At 55.9% G+C, this 18,993-nt stretch overlaps 1 protein-coding gene across 3 annotated transcripts in view; it reads right to left on the minus strand.

Annotated features, from left to right (window-relative positions):
* The window catches only part of EPN2 (epsin 2), an 80,353-nt gene that overhangs the window by 36,484 nt on the left and 24,876 nt on the right, over nt 1–18,993 (minus strand). The window contains exons 1-3 of one of the 3 annotated variants that reach the window (XM_029929055.1): nt 8,345–8,361; nt 5,811–6,576; nt 3,453–3,623 (exon numbers count right to left, since the gene is read on the minus strand). In XM_029929055.1, coding sequence (XP_029784915.1) covers nt 3,453–3,623; nt 5,811–6,405 — 766 coding nt within the window. In that variant the 5' untranslated portion in view covers nt 6,406–6,576; nt 8,345–8,361. Of the gene's footprint in view, nt 1–3,452; nt 3,624–5,810; nt 6,577–8,344; nt 8,362–18,993 lie in introns of those variants that run through there. The other 2 variants (XM_029929054.1, XM_029929056.1) reach the window with 2 other exon arrangements.

Below are 18,993 nucleotides of genomic sequence, written 5' to 3' on the forward strand. Positions count from 1 at the left end.
TTGCAGGACGGTGACATTCTTACATTCAGGTCTCCATCTGGACTCACAGGAACGATTCTCCCAGCCCCCCGCCCCCCCACACCCCGGCCCATGCCACCTTTGATGTGGGTTACCCCAACCCAAGAATGTCTGCAGTCTCTCCACACCCCGCTGAATGTCTGACCAGCTCTGCAGAATGTAGGAGGGTGGCCAGGGACTATAGGCAGGGGGCTCACAGCCTGCTCTGCCCAAGCCAGCTGCCCCGTCTGTGTGCTCGCCCGGCAAACCCCAACCTCTCAACCTGGAAAAGCTCCCCTGGGCCCTACAGCCTCCCCTGCACACGCCAGTCCTGAGGAACAACTACGTGCCAAAATCACACGCACGGCCAACACGCGCAGGCCCTGCACGTCTAGTAGACGCTTCGCCACGGCCGGAAAGTAACCCCACCTCTGCTCAAACCCCCTCCACTCACAGCCACCCTCACGCCAGCCGGACGACGGCAGCTGCATCCCCCCGTTGCTCAGCCGGCAGTCCTCAACTCGTCTCTCCGCACTCCCCTGCTGCTGCCGCCCCCACGCAGTCCTCCGGTAAGCCTGCTGGCTCTCCTGTAAGCCAGCCTGTCAGCCGCCACCTGGATAAGTGTGGTGGTTTCCTGACCCAATACACAGCCAGAGGAGGAAGCACAATGGGAGAAAGTGGTTAGAAACCTTTAGGGCAATGTAAGATTGCTACAACATGTACACTGATACAAAAGTATCAATCCTAGATGGACCCAGAATTGAAAGACCTGCTCCCTGCCAGAGGCGGTTTGAGAAGGCCCTCCACCTCCACCAGCGTCCTCCTGCCCTGACCTCAGCCGCCACTCCGCCTCACTCTGCTCTAGCCCCACTGGCCGCCTTCCTGGTGTGCCAACACCCCCCTCTGCGCCCCCGGCACACCACCTCAGGCCATTTGCTCCGCCCTCTGCCTCCACCGCTCTTCCAAACCTCACAGAGCACACTCCTCATTCTCCTTTGATCGATCGTAGCTCCCACATCACTTTCTCAATTAGGCTTCTCCTGACCCCCTCCTTAACACTGCAGACTGCCCTCCCCTCTCCTCAGGCTCGGCTGGGTCTGCTGTTTTCCAGAGCACTCATCACATAATACTCTGTGTCATGTCCTACCTTTATTGTGTCTCTTCCCTTGAGCAGGGGCACAGGGCCCTGCTCTGTGCTTAGGCACACAACCGGAACCCAGTACGCACCTGCTGAGGGAACGCGGGAGTGAGCTGGGGCAGGCTTTGCAGAGAGAACTTGGCAGTGCCACCTCCAGGCAGACATCCGCATACCTAAGCTGACAGAGGACAGCCAAGGTCCCCCAGGAGAGCTGTCTGCCGTGTCAAAGGTTCTGGCCTGGACCCTGGAATCTAGAGGATGTTTCCCAAGACCCCCCAGTCAGGGTATCATTTATCAAGACGGAAGGTGGAAAGGGCAGCGGGGGGGGGGGGGGGGGGGGGGGGGGGGGGGGGGGGGGGGGGGGGGGGGGGGGGGGCGCTAACAGCAAAGAAACCAATGAGGGAGCAGACACTGAATTCAGGTCATGGAACTAGAGATGAAGGAGAGAATTTGAGAGGTTTCCCAGGTCAGACTTGAGGATGGATGTGGGGGGCGCAGGGAGGAAGGAGGCACAGGGAGGCACAGGGAGGCTCAGGGGGGTACGGTGCACGGCAGGAAGGTCTCCTTAAACACCATCGCGATTACCTGGGTCAGAACCGCAACCCAGGGGTGACAAGCTGCCCGCAGAGCCTGCTCTCCCAGGAAGGGGCTTTCTCAGTGGCTGCTTCCCCTCCCCCACACCAAGTCTGCCTTCCCTGCGGGGTCTGGGGTCCTAAGTGTGTCTCGCCCACATGTCTCCCCAGATCATGACCTGCATTTCACGAGCCCGCTTCCCGGGCGGCCGGTGTCAGTCTGACCCCTCCACTGCTGGATTCCAAGCAAACCCACTAAGCACTTACCTTCCGCTGAACACTTTGTTAGGTGCTAAGAACGAACAGAGTCATGGTGGGCCAGGGTCTGGCCCCCCAACAGCCTCCAGGATGGGCAGGGTGTGGGGTAGAGAGGGACACACACACTAACCAGTGGAACATGGCACCGCATAACACTTGTTTGCCCAACTCTCTGGGACACGAGAAAGGGCCAACAAGACCTACTCCTCTGGACCCTCCATTTCTACCAGAAAAATCCCCGTGAGCTGTGTGCCTTGAGGTACCTGCCGCATGTGTGCACAGGGGAGGCGCCAGGGGGAGAAACCACAGGGACCGAGACTGGCCTGGTTTTAACATGCACATGTCCCAGCAGAGCCAAGGCAAGACTCCAAACAGACCTTCCCCATCACTGAATGGAATCGGGGAGAACAAAGGGGGACCCCAGAGTCCTGGGGGAACACTGGGAACCTGCGGCCAAAGATCTGGTGGAAGAAACGGTGTGCAGCCCAAGGGCCTCTGGGTGAACCTTCAGAACATACTTTGACCTTGTGCACCCTGGACAGAGCCAAGCCCGGGGTCCTCACAACTCCTGGGGACGATGCTGGGCGGGGACTCGAGAGTGAGGAAGATCACACAAACACCCGAGTCAAACACGCTGTGATACCAAGGAGGCGTGAAGGAACAGCACTGTTTCTAGGGCTGAATGAAGGCGGGCTGCCTATCGGGGGAGTCACACAGGGCCCTTCGTTGGTGCCCCTTCTAGTAAGAACAGGAGAGAAGACAGCTGTCCTCTCTCCGGCAGGGCCCCACGCGGGACTGGAGGTGGATTAGCTTGTAGGCGACAGGAAAAATCTGTTTTCAGTCTGACCTGCAATAGCTGTAAACTCTGACCAGGACACATGAGTAATTAGTCAAAAGAGAAGCCCCACTTTTAGTTACCCATTGAAGTAGGTGTCTTCAAGCACCGCGACCTAGAATGGACAGTACAGCTAACTCTCTGTTCACCACGGACATGGGGGTTTCTGGAAGGGTGGCAGTTAATTGAGAAGGAAAAACAATCCCATTTTGTCCTCGTCAAGGCACATATCACTGCATCACGGCTGATGGGCTCCAACGACGGTCCACCGAGGCCCTCGGGCTGGCCTGCCACGGTGAAATCTAAGCCACACCTCTCTGGCTCAACAGGCCAAGCAGTGTCCGGCCCCACCACCCCTGGGTCTGGCCAACAGCAGAGCCCTCTCCGATCTTTCAGGGTTGGGGGGCACCGGGAAAGCACAGACAGGCACCCCATGCCTTACCCAAATCGCAACAGGACTTCTGGCAAGTGGCATGTAACAGTGGGGGGGGGGGCCCTCAAGGAGAAAGGAAAAAGGGGTCCTGGGTCCGCAGGAGGGTGGATGGGAGGCCCAGGAGGAGACGGGGAGAGAGTTGGCTGTACTGACACACGAGCACACCCCGGCAAGCCGCCCAGCGTTTCCAGGAAGGAGAAAAGCAAACCGCCGTCCCACCTCGGGCTGCGCGGTCACAAGTGAGGCAGGGCTGGGCCCAGTCGCCATTTGGGCGGGAGGCCAGCCCCAGGTGCGGCAGGAAGGGGTGGCGCTGGCTCAGCGGCTGCAGCTCCTCGCTCTGACCCAGCGGGGCCCCTGTGCGGTGCTGGGGGCACAGCGAGGCCTCGGGTGCTGTGGGGCAGGGACACACACACACATACACACAGAGAGAGACACACCGTTAGAGGGAGTGGGAGCGGCCCGGGGCGGGCTGAGGCCGGAGCAGCCTGCCGGCCACATTCTGACCCTGAACATGCAGCTCGAGCTCAAGGGCTGAGGGAACCGGAAACTGTGAGAGCTGGGGCCGTGGTAGCACCTGCCGGCCGGGTGAAGACTGGCGTGCCCGATCCGAGCCCCCTGGGGCCCGCACCCAGAACGTCCCACGAGCTATGGATCAATGGGACGCTATTCTAGCTCTCCCTTGGGTTCGGGACAAAAGGAACCGCAATAGGCATGTCGTCAGAAGAGCAGCTCCTGCGGCTGCAGGGCACAGGCGCGTCCACTTCCCAGACAGGAAGCCGAGGCAGCCTGGAACCAGCTCACCCCACAGAGGGCAGTGTGGGGGCTGGGGCGGCTCCCTGCAAGCAACAACCAAGTTCACTCCTTAAAGGGCAATCTTCATGATTTTGGTGCAACTGGCCCAGATGGAGACGCCTGGAGATGGTCTCGTGAAGGTCACAACCTCTGCTTTAACAGAGCCGTTCCAACTGAGAGGGAAAAAGCAACAACTAGAAACAGGGACAAGAAAAATGTGAAGCTCGCCAAGCCTGGTGATAATTTAGAATTCCTAGGGAGTCAGGAAGTCTGGCTTTGGTACGCAAACCTCCCGTTTGACATATTCCTCAGAATGCTGCTAGCGGCACTCCGATGTCAAACTGACCCTTGCAAGCAGGAGCCTGTTAGGAGGTGGTCAGCCGGCAAAACCGCTGGTCACACAAGGACCAATAGGCGTCTGTCGGGCTACAAACAATTTCCTTAAAAAAAAAAAATTGGGGCCCCTGAGTGGCTCAGTCCGTTAAGCGTCGGACTTTGGCTCAGGTCACGATCTCAAAGTTCGTGGGTTTGAGCCCCGTGTTGGGCTCTGGGCTGACAGCTCAGAGCCTGGAGCCTGTTTCGGATTCTGTGTCTCTTCCTCCCTCTGACCCTCCTCTTGCTCATTCTGTGTCTCTCAAAAATGAGTAAATGTTAATGAATTAAAAAAAAATGGGACCCCCTGGGTGGCTCAGTCCGTTAAGCGTCTGACTTCAGCTTAGGTCATGACCTCTCAGTTTGTGGGTTCAAGCCCCATGTCAGGCTCTGAGCTGTAAGCACAGAACCTGCTTTGGATTCTGTGTCTCCCTCTTTTTGCCCCTCCTCCACTGTTCTGTGTTCTATCTCTGTCTCTCTCTCAAAAATATATAAACATTAAAAAAAAAAGGTTTGTGTTATGCTAACAGAGTGTTACTGACTCCAAAAAGAAAGCTGTGTGGGGGTGTGTGCTTTTGTTTTTACAGCCATAAGATAGCAGTTTTGCGTCCCCCACGGGCCACCAGGGCCACCTGTCTTGACAGGGCATGGAGAAGGCAGTGGGCGTCTGTTCCTGGGGATACTTTGGGTAGATGCCCAGGACACCAATGTGGCTCACAGCGACCGGCTTCCGTCAGGCCCTGAACCCCACTCTGTTCCCTGAAATCCCGTCTGAATGTTGGGCAAAGGCCCAGCCTTCTCTGACATGCAAAACCAGAACGCAGAGCGGCCCCACCCAGCGTAGACCCAGCCGTGCAAGCCCATCGCCAGGAGCTCTCGCCCACGTGTCTGGCGAGGGGGCCTCGCTCACACTAACACCTGCAGAGGCGCCTGCCTCCCCCCTCCCTCTTTCACGGAGACAGAGGCACCCCACCTCACTCCCCTGTGATGCTGAGGTAGAACAACACTGAGCCGGTCGGGAGACCTGCAGTCCAGTCGTTAGAAAAACATTTCATAGGAGACTAAAGAAACAAGATCATCGAGCAAGAGCGCTGCTTCCTCCTAGCAACCAAATACAGTCCACCCTGGCCATGTGTGAGGCAGGCCCGTGGCTTTGCTCCAGCCCTTTCCTGCGTGGGAGCCGGGCAGACCTTCTCCCTGAGGTCCCTCCACCCCGGATGCACTAAATCACCACGGAGCAGCCGAGGGGGCCCCCATGTCACTGTGGCCCCGGGCAGAGCGCCGGGGGCCGAGAAGGGAGGACGTGTCCGAGCTCTCGCACAGCCCGAGGGCGCCCACCTACCCGAGGCCCGGCGCTGCCAGGTCTGCGCCCACATGTTGTGGCAAGGGGTGGGGCGCGTTTCCACTACTCACAGCCATGGTAGGAGGCGGGCGAGCCCCCCGCCTTGCCGTACTCCTGCTCCGAGTAGCTGGTGGAGAGGTTGGGCTGGCTGGAGCCACGGCCGAAGGTGATCTGGTTGCTGCCCATGCCGGTGGCCACCTGGGCCATGCGCTCTTTGGTTTTGAGAGCCTGGGCCCTCTCAGCCTTGAGCCGCTCCTCATCCTTGAGCAGGGCCACCAGCTGCTTGGACTTCTCGCGCACGTTGATGCCCTGGTCCTTGCCATCTCGGTCGATGTACTGGAAGTCCTTGAGGGTCTGGACGGCGAAGATGTTCTCGCGGCACTGCTGGGCCACGCGCTCGGAGCCCGTCTTGACGAGGTAGTCCAGCAGCGTCAGCGCCTTGTACACGTGCCGCCAGTTCTTGCCGTGGTCGTTGAGCCGCCTCCACACCATGCTCATGATCTCGGAGAAGGCCACCACGTTGTAGGTCAGGTCCGCGATCTCCGTCATCAGGGAGCTAGACGGGCCCCACGGGTCATTGGAGGTGGCTTCCCGGACTTTTATCTCGGCTTCCGAGTAATTGTTCACGATGTTTTTCATCTGCCGTCTGATAGATGAAGTCGCCATTTTCACTTTCTTTGCGACAAACTGTAGAGCTCCTTCAGAGAGAGGGACTCTCCTGTCCTGGGCAGGCTCGTGCCCGGCGACGGCTGGGTCTCCGCAGCAGATCTGGAGCAGGACCCCTGGCCGTCATGTCCTCCACTGGAGCCGCACGACCGAGAAGCCAGAAGCCATGACCTGGAGGAAGAGAGAAACACGCTCACTGTGGCCTGCGCTCCTCTGAGAAAGGAGGGGGCTTGGCTCAGTCTGGTCTGTAAACGGCAGGCGCTGAGGTCAGGCGGGGTCAGGGCAGTGGAGGGTGAGTGGACCTAATCCGGCCTCCCGAGGAGGAGAGAGCCACCTTTTTGAAAACAATTATGACAAGATCAATACTACAAGTTAGTAATGAGTACAATCTAAACTCAAGTTTGCGCCTTGGGAAGACAAGAAGTAAACATTGTAACTGTTGTTCTATTTTGAAAACATTCCCACTGGTGTGGCTCTTCGGGGGGTTGCATTTTCACTGGGTGGCGAAAAAACAGAACAGTCCTAACACGAAGGGAAGTTGGTCCTGACAAATTTTAAATTACCTATGGGAGCAAGAAAGACTTGTCTTACCCCCCAAAATGTCTGTCTATGCCTTTTTTTAAAAGTAATCTCTATACCCAACGTGGGGCTCAAACGCGAGACCCTGAGATCGAGGGTCACGTGCTGTCCTGACTGAGCCAGCCAGGTGCTCTCTATGGCTTTAAAATCATTCAGCATTTGGCTTTGGTCCACTGTGCTTCTAAATGCTTGGGGAGTTTTCTGAGCACCACTCTTCTCCTGACTTCTCATAAAGGTTTCCAACTAGTCCTCTAAGGCACAATCAGAACCCTCCGGTGGGCTTCCAGAGCCTCCGGCATCTGGCCTGAGCTAATACAACCCTAGAAGTAGTCTGGTTCTAGCCCAACCCCCTCACTTCACAGAGGACAGAACTGCGGCCCAGGGTTACACATTAACGGGTCCACCCCGCCCTGTGCCCCAGACACATGACCCCACTCCTCCCAGAGAAGAATCGTCTACTGGGCTGGAGGGAGGCCCACGTCTCTGATAACGGGCTTTGGTCAGTGAGTTTGGTCTTTTCATCAATGACCACCCAGCCTCCAACCCTGCCTGCCGTGGGTATAGATACTGTTGAATAAATTTACGGAACAGATTAAAGAGAGCTGCTGTCCTCAGGAAGGCTGGTGTGGCAGGGGCTGGAGGTGAGCACGGGGATCTGAGGATGCAAAGCCAGAACAGCCAACTCGGCTGGCTGCTGAGGGCTGCAGGGGCAGGCAGGGGAAGGAAGTTCTACCAGAAACATTCCCACATGTCTTCAAAGCTAAGAGACCTGAGAGGGCGGGAGGAAGTGGTAATGTAAACGACTCCCCATCTATAAAATGAGGAAACTGAGGTCCAGAAGACTCCAGGGACTGCCAAAGACAGCAGCATGGCTGGGGCCTGGACACAAAGCAAGTGCCCCGCGCCCCCTCCCCCACCCCGATTACCACCCACGGGGCTCATCCCGGACTCTGCCAAGGCAGCCTTTGCCAGGCTCTACCTCACTCATTGCTCATGAAAACCCTCCAGGTAAGGTAGAGGTGAGGCGGTGAGGAGCCCACGGGGTCAGCTAACTAAGGTCACCTCCTGCAGAGCAGCCCAGGGCAGCCGGGCCCACCACCTCCCCTCCTCCTGCAGTGGCCCAGACCCCCCACCAAGCTGCTGTGCTGCCTCTGCCAGAGGAACGATGGATGGCCCTCACCCTGCTCATCTAAAGCCTCAGACAGGCCATGGGCACATCAAAACAATAAAGAAGCAAACAAAAGATGTGGTGGGCGGGGGGTGGCCAAGAACCACCGGAAGCACAACGATCACTTATCACACGTGACCATACAAGTAAGAGGCAGCTCATAAAATGGCATCCCAGTGACAATCGACACACCTTCCATGGCTAACGAGGCTGTCTCTCCAGCCTCAAATATGCCAAGAACTCGGTCTCCATCTGAAGCCACAGAACGGCGTGTCGGCAGAAGGCAGGCGTGGTCCACCTCTCCTCTCGCCTGGCCCGTTCTTACAAATCCTCTAAGGCCTGCCAAAAACCAGGGACAAATATTTTCATGGTGACCTGCACATTTGATTTAGTTCGGCTTTTTCATTCATGGCAACAGTCACTGCTGCCAGAGATGGGACAGGCCTCAAAAAGCGAAAAAGGACACTTTGATTTTTAATGAGCACCTGCCAGCTTCAAGTACAGACATTCATCAAAATTAGTAGTAACAGCCGTACTTAGTGCCCAGGGGCCCTTCGGTGTGCCAGGGACCACCAGGCACTACCACGTGTCGCTCCATCTGGTGCTCGGCAGGCCCGACCTTCCCCTGTCAGGGAGGCAGGAGGCGCGGCGATCCTGCTGAAGAGGGCCGGGGCCACCGTCCTCCGGGTCAGGAAGCAGCTCCGATTAAGCATGAGAGCTAACAGTCTTGGTAAAAAGGCCCTAATGGTTGGAAACATAATGGAAAACAAAACAAAACAAAATTTCCTGAGGAAGAAACGGTGCCCAGGCTCTGTTCCCTTCTAGTCCCGACACCTCAGACCCAGTGTCCCCCTAGGGAGAGGCCAGGGGGCCATCCGCCAAGCCTCCTAGGCCTTTGGTGGCCCAGAAGAGGCAGCGATTCCTCGGATCCGGGACCGGAGTGTTTCCGCCCTGCCAGATGGAGGCTGGGGAAGGAACTGAGAAGCCGGGGCTGCAGACCAACACAGGGGTTTTCTCTAACAGGCTCCATCTGCAAAGACATTGCTAGCAGAGTCTCTTTGAAATATGTACGCTCTAAGAAGAAGGGAAAAGCTAATAAAACATTTCTTACAGTCAGAAAAATACAGAAAGCCTCTGTAATTTGGATGGCTGCCTGCCATTTTCGTAGAGCCTTAGACAGGAGCAGTCTTCAGGGTGGGCACACAGTGAGAACGAGATCTAGGGACACACAATTCCCGCGAGGAGAAAAAGATACCGAAGGTGCCTCCAAGAAACCATTTTCAAGGCCAATGGGCAACACGCCTCACCGGAAACTCTGCAGACCGAAACTTCCAGTTCCGGCCGGGAGAGAAGCCGGAGGCGCACGAGGGGCTGCAGGACCACAGCCCCAGCTCTCCCGAGAGGCCCCGACTGGAGCCGGGGACTCCAGTGGCTCTGTCGCACTTGTCCACGTGGACCTCAGACCTCACTCTTCCCACGTTAAAACTGCTCCCCTTCAACCTCAGGACAGGACGGTCCACACCTGCACAGCTCCGCCCCCACCAAACATCTGCCGGCGCTCCCTCCCAAAAACCAGCCCTGAGCACAGCCAACTTCAAACACACGCCCTGCAGTATCTCTAGAACCTAAGTTTTGTTTTGTTCTTGCTTTTTTAAACAGAGCACATGCTCCACCTTCCAAACTTTCCCTCTTAGTCTGCCAGTTTTCTTCCACGGCCAGCTTGCCGCGCCTCCACTGATGAGCACAGGGCAATCTGTCGCTCCTGGGACTCTTCAGTCAAGCCTGGCAAGTCGTGGCCAGTCCACATACCCCATTTACTAGGGGGCTTCAGCTCAGATATGGGGAAGGCAAGGGAGGGGCAGTGGTGGGAGCTATCAAAACTAGAAGGAAAAATAGACTGTTAAAGGTTTAGACCAAGATGGCGGAAGGGGAGGGGGCTCATTTCCATAAATTACCTGCCAACAACTCAAGGGGTAAATGCCATGAGAACATCAGTAATTAGACGGGGTGCCTAGGGGGCTCAGTCGGTGAAGCATCCGACTTCAGCTCAGGTCATGATCTCACGGCTCACGAGTTCGAGCCCCACATTGGGCTCTGTACTGACAGCTCGGAGCCTGGAGCCGCTTAGAATTCTCTCCCACTCTCTCTGCCCCTCCCCTGCTTTCTCTCTCTCTCAAAATAAATAAACTTAAAAAAAAAAAAAAACTTCTCTGTGCCTACAGAGCAGCTGTCTCTTTATTCCCCTGGAGGAGAGGACATGGGGCTCCCACCACTCCCCACTCCAGCCCCAGCCCTAAAAAGCCTATTTTGAAAATGTATTAATAATTCATTTTATTAAGAATCAAATCTTCCAGTTCACACGAGGTAAACCTCACTGAGCTGATAAAATCCAACAAACGGCAAAGAAACAACATTTCAGTGGCTTGGGGAAGTCTCACCATGGGAAATGCACATTCCTGTCAGGCCTTCCAAAAGGCCTTTCTTTGGGAGTTCTGGAGACACTCCCTCCCCGGCCCCCATCAAAAGCCAATAGTCTATCCAGTAGAGAAGGGGACACTCATTTTCCTAGTTAGGCCCCAGCATTAGAGAAGGTTCTTTAAGCCAAAGAATCTTTCATGTCTGTCCCGGAAATGGAATCTGTGGTCTCCGCTTATGCAGCATCCACACCCCCTCGTTTTAGAAAGGTCCCAGGTGCTCCGTGGGGGAAGCGGCCAGGAGCAGGCGCAGCCCAGGCTCTGCCCATCAGAGCTCAGAGCGCCACAGGCCCCACCTATGGTGGTGCGTCAAGGACGGTGGACCATACAGACAGGGCTGTCCGGAGAGCTCTCTGGGTGGCTCCGAAAGTGCTGGAAAACCAGAAAGTGGCTGAGCTGCCGGAAGCCACCACGGGGCCAAGGTGTCCCTAAGCCTATAGGGACAATAAAGAAAGCAAAGAGCAAAGGGAAGGAGAGCGCAAGACAACAGGTGGCTGGAACCTGTGCCCAAAGCCACTTCTCCTCTGCCTGGCTCAGCAGCAGATGCCTCGTGGCCACCTGTGGCCCACAGCACCGTGTGCTGTCACCTGCTTCAGCGAGCCCACGCAAGGAGCACCCCGAGACCAGGAGCGCCTGCAACGGGCAAATACCGGATGCACAGCGAGTGGGCCGCCCCCCTCCCCCACCCCATGCCCCACGGGGCTTCAAGTAGACGTGCTTCAAGTAGATGCGATTCAACCAGACTCTCCTCGGGCGCACCTGACCAATGACCTCAGGTGGACTGAGGAGCTGCGTCCTTCCCGGGGGCTGGTCACTCCTCAAAATGCAGGCACCGCCCAGTCAAGGTCTTTTCCAGAGTGGCTTGTGATGGTGACCGCAAAGTGAGAGAGCTGGACGGTCACTCGTGCTCGGACAAGCTGGGCAAGACACCTTGTGGCGTACTTGAAAACACAACCCGGATTCAGAGGCACCAGAGGCTGGAACAGCCAATGGAACAAAACTAAACAAACAAACAAACATTCCAAGGCCAGAGCGGTGCCCCTGGAGGCAAGAAGAATTCCGTGAAAATGCGCGTGAAAATGCGCGCCAAGGGCTTGTGCAACTGGGTGGGGAAATTCCTCCCAAACCTAGTTCCAATGGCTGGAGGGAAGGAGGGGCGCTCCCCACTACTCACAGCAGCCAGGGTGGCCCTCGTCCCTGGACGGCTGTGCTGCTGCGTCACGGAGGCGGGAATGGCCGGCTGGGCTGCAAGACACCGGCCCTGTCGGCCGAGGTCCACGCCACATCCCTAAGGAGATTTTGGCAGTCGCTTTTCGGGGACCAGGGATCCTTATCAGGGGTCACGACCAGCTGTGCGGGAATAGCCCTAGTGGTCTTTCCCTGCTCCCCAAAACCTAACAGCCGTGGCTCACCCCGCGCTGATTGTCATAGTCCAGTCCCGATCCACAGCCACGGCTGGGGGAACCGATCCGAACACCACCACTTCAGATGCCAGCTCCGGCTGTGTCTGGCAGCCCCCATGACTCCACGTGCGCTCCGTTCTTCAAGGCAGAGGACGGGGGAGCTGCGGGAAGGAGGTCGGCCTTGCGCTCCTGCAGTGGCAGGCCGGTGTAGCCTGCTGGTGGCCATCTTCCAGAAGCTCCTGGGGACACTGCTCAAGACTCCAGACACGCAACAACCAAGGGCAGCCCTGAGGGGGTGTGACACTCTGACCAAGCCCCTGGGGTGATTTCTGGGTAGCCCGAAGCAAGGGCCTTGGTGTCACTGTGTGACACTCAACACTACAGTTTGTGAAATACTCTGCAAGCCTGGATCAGTTGGCCTTAATTCTCCTCTACATGCAATCCACGAGTGAGGAAACATCTCCACCTTCCTACTGGGGAAAAGGGGGCCACGGCCCTTACAAGGAGGCCCAGTCGGGGGGTGGCTGATTCTACAGCTCACATGACCAAACTGAGCCAGCTTTCCAGAAGACAACGGTCCAGTTAGGACAATATGGACAGTGCCACATTCTTTTCCACAGTAATCATTTCAGCCCAAAGAGAAAGGACTATTATGACTCTGCAACAGTCAAGCCAGCAATAACGCAGAGCCTAATAACTACTGCTCATGCACCGGGGAGAAAGGGAAAGGGGGGAGAAACACCCTTTACATTCACCAGAAAAACGGTGGGGTTCAGCCAAAAAAAGAAACGTTCTCTTCACTGAATGGAGAAATCAAATTTTATCTCACCATCCAAAAAGTACAATTAAGTTAAACATTTAAAAATTTTTTTTCATGTTTATTTATTCTGAGAGAGAGACAGAGAGTGCACAGCAGGGGAGGGGCAGAGGAGAGGGAGAGAGAGAATCCCAAGCAGGCTCCGCGATGCCAGTGCAGAGCCCAATGTGGGGTTCAAACTCACCAACCGTGAGATCATGACCCGAACCAAAACCAAGAGTTGGTACGCTTACCCGACTGGGCCACCCGGGTGCCCCAAAAACAAACATTTTAGACTTGACTTCTGGATGATAAAGCAGGTCAGGTTAAACAGCCCACGCACCTCTCCCCTCTCCCTTCTAGGGGAGGAAGAGCCCCAAAGGAGTGTCAGCTAACCTGCCACCAGATGGAGGTGAAGGACTCCCACCCCAACGCTGGGCAGACAGAGCATCCTGGGCGCCTCTGCCAGGACCCGACGGTCACTGAAGCAAGTGAGACAGCCTCCTATGACTTCACGTGTTCTAAATTTTTCTAAAGCACTGAAAACACACATGAGGAAGTCCCTTCTTTACCACGGTGCCCTGAGCACTTCGGGTCTGAGAAGAGCAGCCTCTGGGTGCAGATCACATAGGTGTTGAAATGCGGTCATGTTTCAAGACCACGTGAACCAGGGTCAGACCTGTTCTGGCCATTCTGGCTATACTCTGGCCATCTGACACAGCCACTTAGTTTCACTCCCGGATTTAGGAGACGGGGCGTGCTGAGCTGTGGCTCTCTCCTAGGGAGGGTCAAGGATCAAGCACCTGGACAACTGGACCAAGGCAATGCATAGGTATGCCACTTGAGAGGAAAAAGGAATTCTTTAGCATTGCCCACCTCTCTTCTACTCTTCAAAGTGGCTTTGCAAATGACCAATCATGGACAGCATGCCAATAAGTACAGACGGTAATGTTGTCGATGCACAAAACCAGGAGGCAGGGGACCGGGCGGCTAAGTCTCACGCTGTGGCCCCACTGAGGCACCCAGCCAGCCAGTGGCCAGGCTCCTCGCTTCTAAAATGATAGGCAGACCAGATGCTCTCCCTAAACCCTTTAATTCCCAAGGCCATCCTTCTGACAGATGGCTCACTTCCCTGCCATCGCCAGGGCTGTCACGGGGGCCCGAGCTTCTCAGCCTCTGCCATGGGTCACTGACGCCAGGGATAGAACTCTGGCCACAGGCCTAGTGGCAGGTGTTTCTCTTGGCCTATGGGGCTCAATGGTGGGCAAGGGCTTCCTTTGGGCCTTCGGAGGCGTGAAGAATCGCTCTCCGAACCCTTCCTCTTCCAGGATGGCAGCTTGGTGTGAGCCCTGGGCCAGAGTCTACTTGTAGCACTCTATGACTCTGCTGCTACTGATCCCACTGCAAGCAGGCCGCAGTGGCACCCAGAGACTGGCATCCACGGCGCAGGGCACGTGACGGCAACACACACCCATCCCACAGCCACAGGGCAGGCCCAGCTATGGGCTACACTTTGATCAGTACAATTTTCCAGCTTGGGACATTTGAAAAAAATGCCGAGCAGCGTGGGAAAACTTAGAATTCCCATGACTTTGTGCTTAATTTAGCCCAGGCCGGCTGCTGCGATGGCACAAGACCTGGCTGCCGCCATCCCTGCGGAGCCAGCGAGAGCGGGAGCGTCGCGAGGGTGAGCTGTGGGCCCCCCGGGGCCAGGACCCCTGGCCTGGTTTCAGGCCCAGCAGCGACCTGACGCTTTTCTCAAGCGGAGCTCAAGCTGCTCGCCAAGAGGACATTGGAGGGAAAGGGACAGGTGTTTCCACACTTACGGGTACAGAACCAAGGCCATCGCTCATTCTCTCTGCCCTGACACCAGCGGTCCCAGGAGGTCATAATGGACCCCTCACGGCGGCGAAGGGAGGAGGCCTTCTGTGGGCGGCTGGGGAGTCACTTCGGCGGACTGTCACGCAGTGATGGCTGATGGCTGCTGACCCTCGAGGCTGGGCCTGGGTCCCCACCCTCACCTCAGGCAGCTTGGGGGTGGGGGTCAAGCCTGAGCCCCATAGACCAGGGGACAGGCTCACCTCAGCAAACGGAAAGAAAGGATAAGCCAAATTCTCCGTAAATCTGGGTCAGGGGCTGCCCTGAGGAAGGACAGGACTCAAAGGTTAACTCTTTCTGTGCCACCATGTGCCGCGCCCTCTTCTCCAATCACCTTCCTATTACTGGGACAGTCTGCTCTCGGTCACTTCAGAGGAGCCCTCATGCCACAAACAGGCCCTGGCCACCCTCCCCAGGTGCTGCCTCGTGTGCCTGCCACCCTTCCCACGACTGTCACCTAGCTGGGCTTGCTCGTCACTTATATCCCAGGTTCACTACTGCTACCTCAGAACTACCAGTCACCCAGTCACGTCACCCCCTTTAGTGCTCGGCAAAGCCCCACTCTGTTCCAGGCATTCTCTCACGTGTGATCCTGTGTCCCCCCGTGCCCCCCATCCCTGACCTCTGTGAGAGCAGGTACCTGTGTTCACCGCGGCCTCCTGGGCACACGGTGAGCGCGGAGTGAACACAGGGCTGACCCCGCCTATCGAGTGCCCACAGCACTAACACCCCATCTCCCTGTCGCCCGTGTCACGGGAGTTACAAGCAGCAGCCAGACTGACTGCCCAGCGATAATGCCTGAGGACCGAGACCGCCAGGCCCCAGGCTTCACGAACGCTGCGCATGAGCGGAGAGTCGCAGAGGCCTGGACCCCACGGGGCGGCATCCGAGCCGCAGAATAGAGACTACCCGACGCCCGGACAGCCTGAACCAGGGAGCAAAGCCAGCCGGCGGCAGGCAGCAGGTGAGGGCGACCTCGGGGTGTCTGACTCGGAGCACACGGGTCCACCTCCTTGCCTTTCCAGTCCCTTCCAGCTGGGAGACCTGAGGCAGATCCACGAGCTCTCCACAGCCTCCATTTCTACACCTGTCCGCTGAGGTCAGGAGGGGCCGGGAGAGACACCGGCAAATAACAGGTGTCCAAATACCTGCGTCCCCTTCCTGGTGGCACCAAGGGGAGGACGTCAGCAAGGATGTCACTCGGCGCATCCCAGAGGACAACTCAAGAACCTGCAAAGCAGGAGAGGAAAGGCCACGGGGGCCTCTGGGTGGACAGTGTGACGGGTGGTGCCATCTGCGCGTCTGGAGGGCCCCCACGCGCCGCTCCCTGACCACACGGACAACCTGTTCAACACGGTCGCCCGCTCCAGCTCCTCTCTGTGGCTGGCGTTTCCAAGAAAGGTCTCAGATGTGCTAATTCTTTGTTACGAGTAACTGTAACAGAATAGCCTTAGAACGGCAAGAGAAAGAGAAGACGCTCTTTCATGGAAGCTAGCGGAAACTAACCAGCCCCGACTCCACGTCAGACCTGTTCTAAGAACACACGTTCCCCCATTAAATCTCCGTGACAGTCCTAGAGGGAGCCACTACTATCTGCGTTTTCCAGGGGAGGGAGCCTCGGCAGAGACGTTCGGGGGAGCCGGCCAGGGCTTAGGACCAGGATTGGATCTCAGACCTCCGGCTTCTGGCCCCATTCTGTACTTTGTAGGTATTCCTTCTGGCGTCAGTCCAATCCAGTGCTCAACTTCACGAGAACAATGACTTTTCCCTGCTGAAGCTGCAGCCCTCCTGCCTGCATGTTTAAGTGGCCAGAAGATGGCGGAGAAGCAACTGCTCTCCAACCCCCCCCACCCCCCCCACCCCCGTTCGGCGGCCACGGGAGGGAGTTCCTGTCCCCAGCCAGCTCACCAGGCCACGCGAGCAGGTCCCGCGGTGCTGGAGCCAGAGCTCCGGAACCCCCTGCGTGCAGACACCGAGGCCCAGAGCAATTCCCTGCCCCACCAGGACTGGACCCTGGCATTCCTACCAGTGTGGCCAACAAAAGAAAAAGGTTTTAAAGTGCTCTTCAAAGAAAGCTTCCCCTTAAATGTAAGGTTCTACAGACGGCAATAGGATGAAATCAGTCAGGATGGATGTCTGAAATAACACAGAGACTCCAAAACTGTTTTAAAATGCATTCTTCAGAGTGCACATCCTTAAGAAGTAGTCTCTTTGGCTGTAACGATGTCTTCTACTAAATCGGTCACATCAAGAAATCTGCATTATTTCTTTCATTTTGTTATAGTTTTATTTAACGTATATTTATTTACTTGAGAGAGAGTATGAGCAGGGAAGGGGCAGAGAGAGGGAGACAGAGAATCCTAAAAGGGCTCCATGCCGACAGCACAGAGCCCAGTGTGGGGCTCGAACTCACAAACCATGAGATCATGAGCTGAGCTGAAGTCAGACGCTTAACCGACTGAGCCACCCAGGCGCCCTGTATAATCCCTCTCAAATAGCAGTCATCATCTATCTGAAATGCCACTCAGAAAAAACTGGGTCTCCACGTTGAAAGGTAAACGTCCTTTTTTGGTACAGAATAAAAATATTATTTCCCTCTTTCCTCCTCCACTGGAGACAGTCCCAGTGTTTTATTTACTCTGAAATACTGACTGGATATATTAGGAGGAAATGTTCCTTCTAACTCTTAAATGTCAGAGTCTGCCCCAGAAGAATTTTTGGTTTTGAGATAGAAAAGATGTGAGCCAGCCCTAATGTCTTCTTGCTCTTTCTCTGTTTGCTTAAATTTTTATTTTGTACTATTGGAGGCACATAAAAGAATTAAGTGCAAACCACATGTGAGGCACAAACCAAAGGAACCCCTGTGAACCCCCCCCCCACTCTCCTCAAGGCCTAGGGCATGACCACAGTGCCCACCCAGGGGTCCTTCCCCTCCCTACTTCCGCTGCCCCAGCAAACAGCTCCGGTTCTGGATTCTTCCGTCCCTTAATTTTTTTTTTTATGTTTATTTGAGAGAGAAGTCAGAGACAGAGAGCAAGCAGGGGAGAGGCAGAGAGAGGGCGGTACAGCATCTGAAACAGGCTCCAGGCTCTGAGCTGTCAGCCCAGAGCCCACCTTGGGGCTCAAGCCCACGAACTGTGAGATCATGACCTGAGCCCAAGTCCACCGATTAACCTACTGAGCCCCCCAGGTGTGCCGTACCTTGCTTTATAAAGAAGAAAATTATTTTACCATCAATGCTGTAAAACCAAATAATATATGGTCTTCCGGAACTTGCTTCTGTCATTCGATACTATGTTTCTGAGTGCTGTCCATGTTGCCCTGTATGGCTAGCTGTGGTGGGCCCGTTTTATGTTCATATTTAACAATTTACACACTCTCCCATCAAAGGACATTTAAGTCCTTTCCAAACTTTTGCCATCACCAATGAGTCTGGTCTGTGCATGCCTGGCCCCTGGGACACAGGTACAGGGTTTTTCCAGAGTAGGTTCCTAAGCGTAGAACTGCTCATTTATAGGGTGTACAAAAGCTCCCTGCATATTTTGAAAATGCTTTTGTTGTCCTGTTTAATCACATCATTCTATCATTACAGAACAGACGAGTTAATGGTTTAGTCGATACCAGATTCAACAAGCACTCTTCGCTGGCCCAGTGTGTAAAGAACGGGGCCACAGGCGTGGGGGGTAAGGGAGGCAGAGGACACGGCTTCTGGTCTGGGCTGGGGGCACGACGGAGCAGATTACAAACGGGGGCTCCGTGCAGCTCACAGGAAGATCGGGACAGGCTGGGGGGTGTTCCAGTGCATCTGAGGCACTGCTGCGGAAGGAGAGGCGCGAGCGAGTGCGCGGAGGGAAGCAGGCGGTCCCGGCGGCGCCCAGAGACGGGAGGGCTGTGGGAGCGGGGTCTCCAGGGGGCCGGCTGCCGGGCCTCGCTCGGCACACTCCGAGATCCGGACTTGCCAGGCGTGGTTACTCACTTGCAAGACTTTGCCATCTCCTCCCAATACTGACGATGCCAGTGGCTGACACTCACCGAGCGCTCGCTGCGTGCCAGGGACCGTCTGAGGCCCGGTCTCATTTAACTGCCACTCCAAGTGGCACTATTGTTCGCTTCCTGTTTTTCTTTAAATCCATTTACTTTTAAACTCATATACCCACTCTCAATAATAACATACATGAAATCAGGCAGCACTCCTATGCCATTCTAGAAATGTTGGGCCGTTTTGTTTTGATTTTGAGATAGAATTCATAGAGCATAAAATTCACTGTTCTTAAGTGCACAAATCACACT

Source organism: Suricata suricatta, chromosome 17 (assembly GCF_006229205.1).
Source record: "Suricata suricatta isolate VVHF042 chromosome 17, meerkat_22Aug2017_6uvM2_HiC, whole genome shotgun sequence".
In the NCBI taxonomy this organism is placed as follows: Eukaryota; Metazoa; Chordata; class Mammalia; order Carnivora; family Herpestidae; genus Suricata; species Suricata suricatta.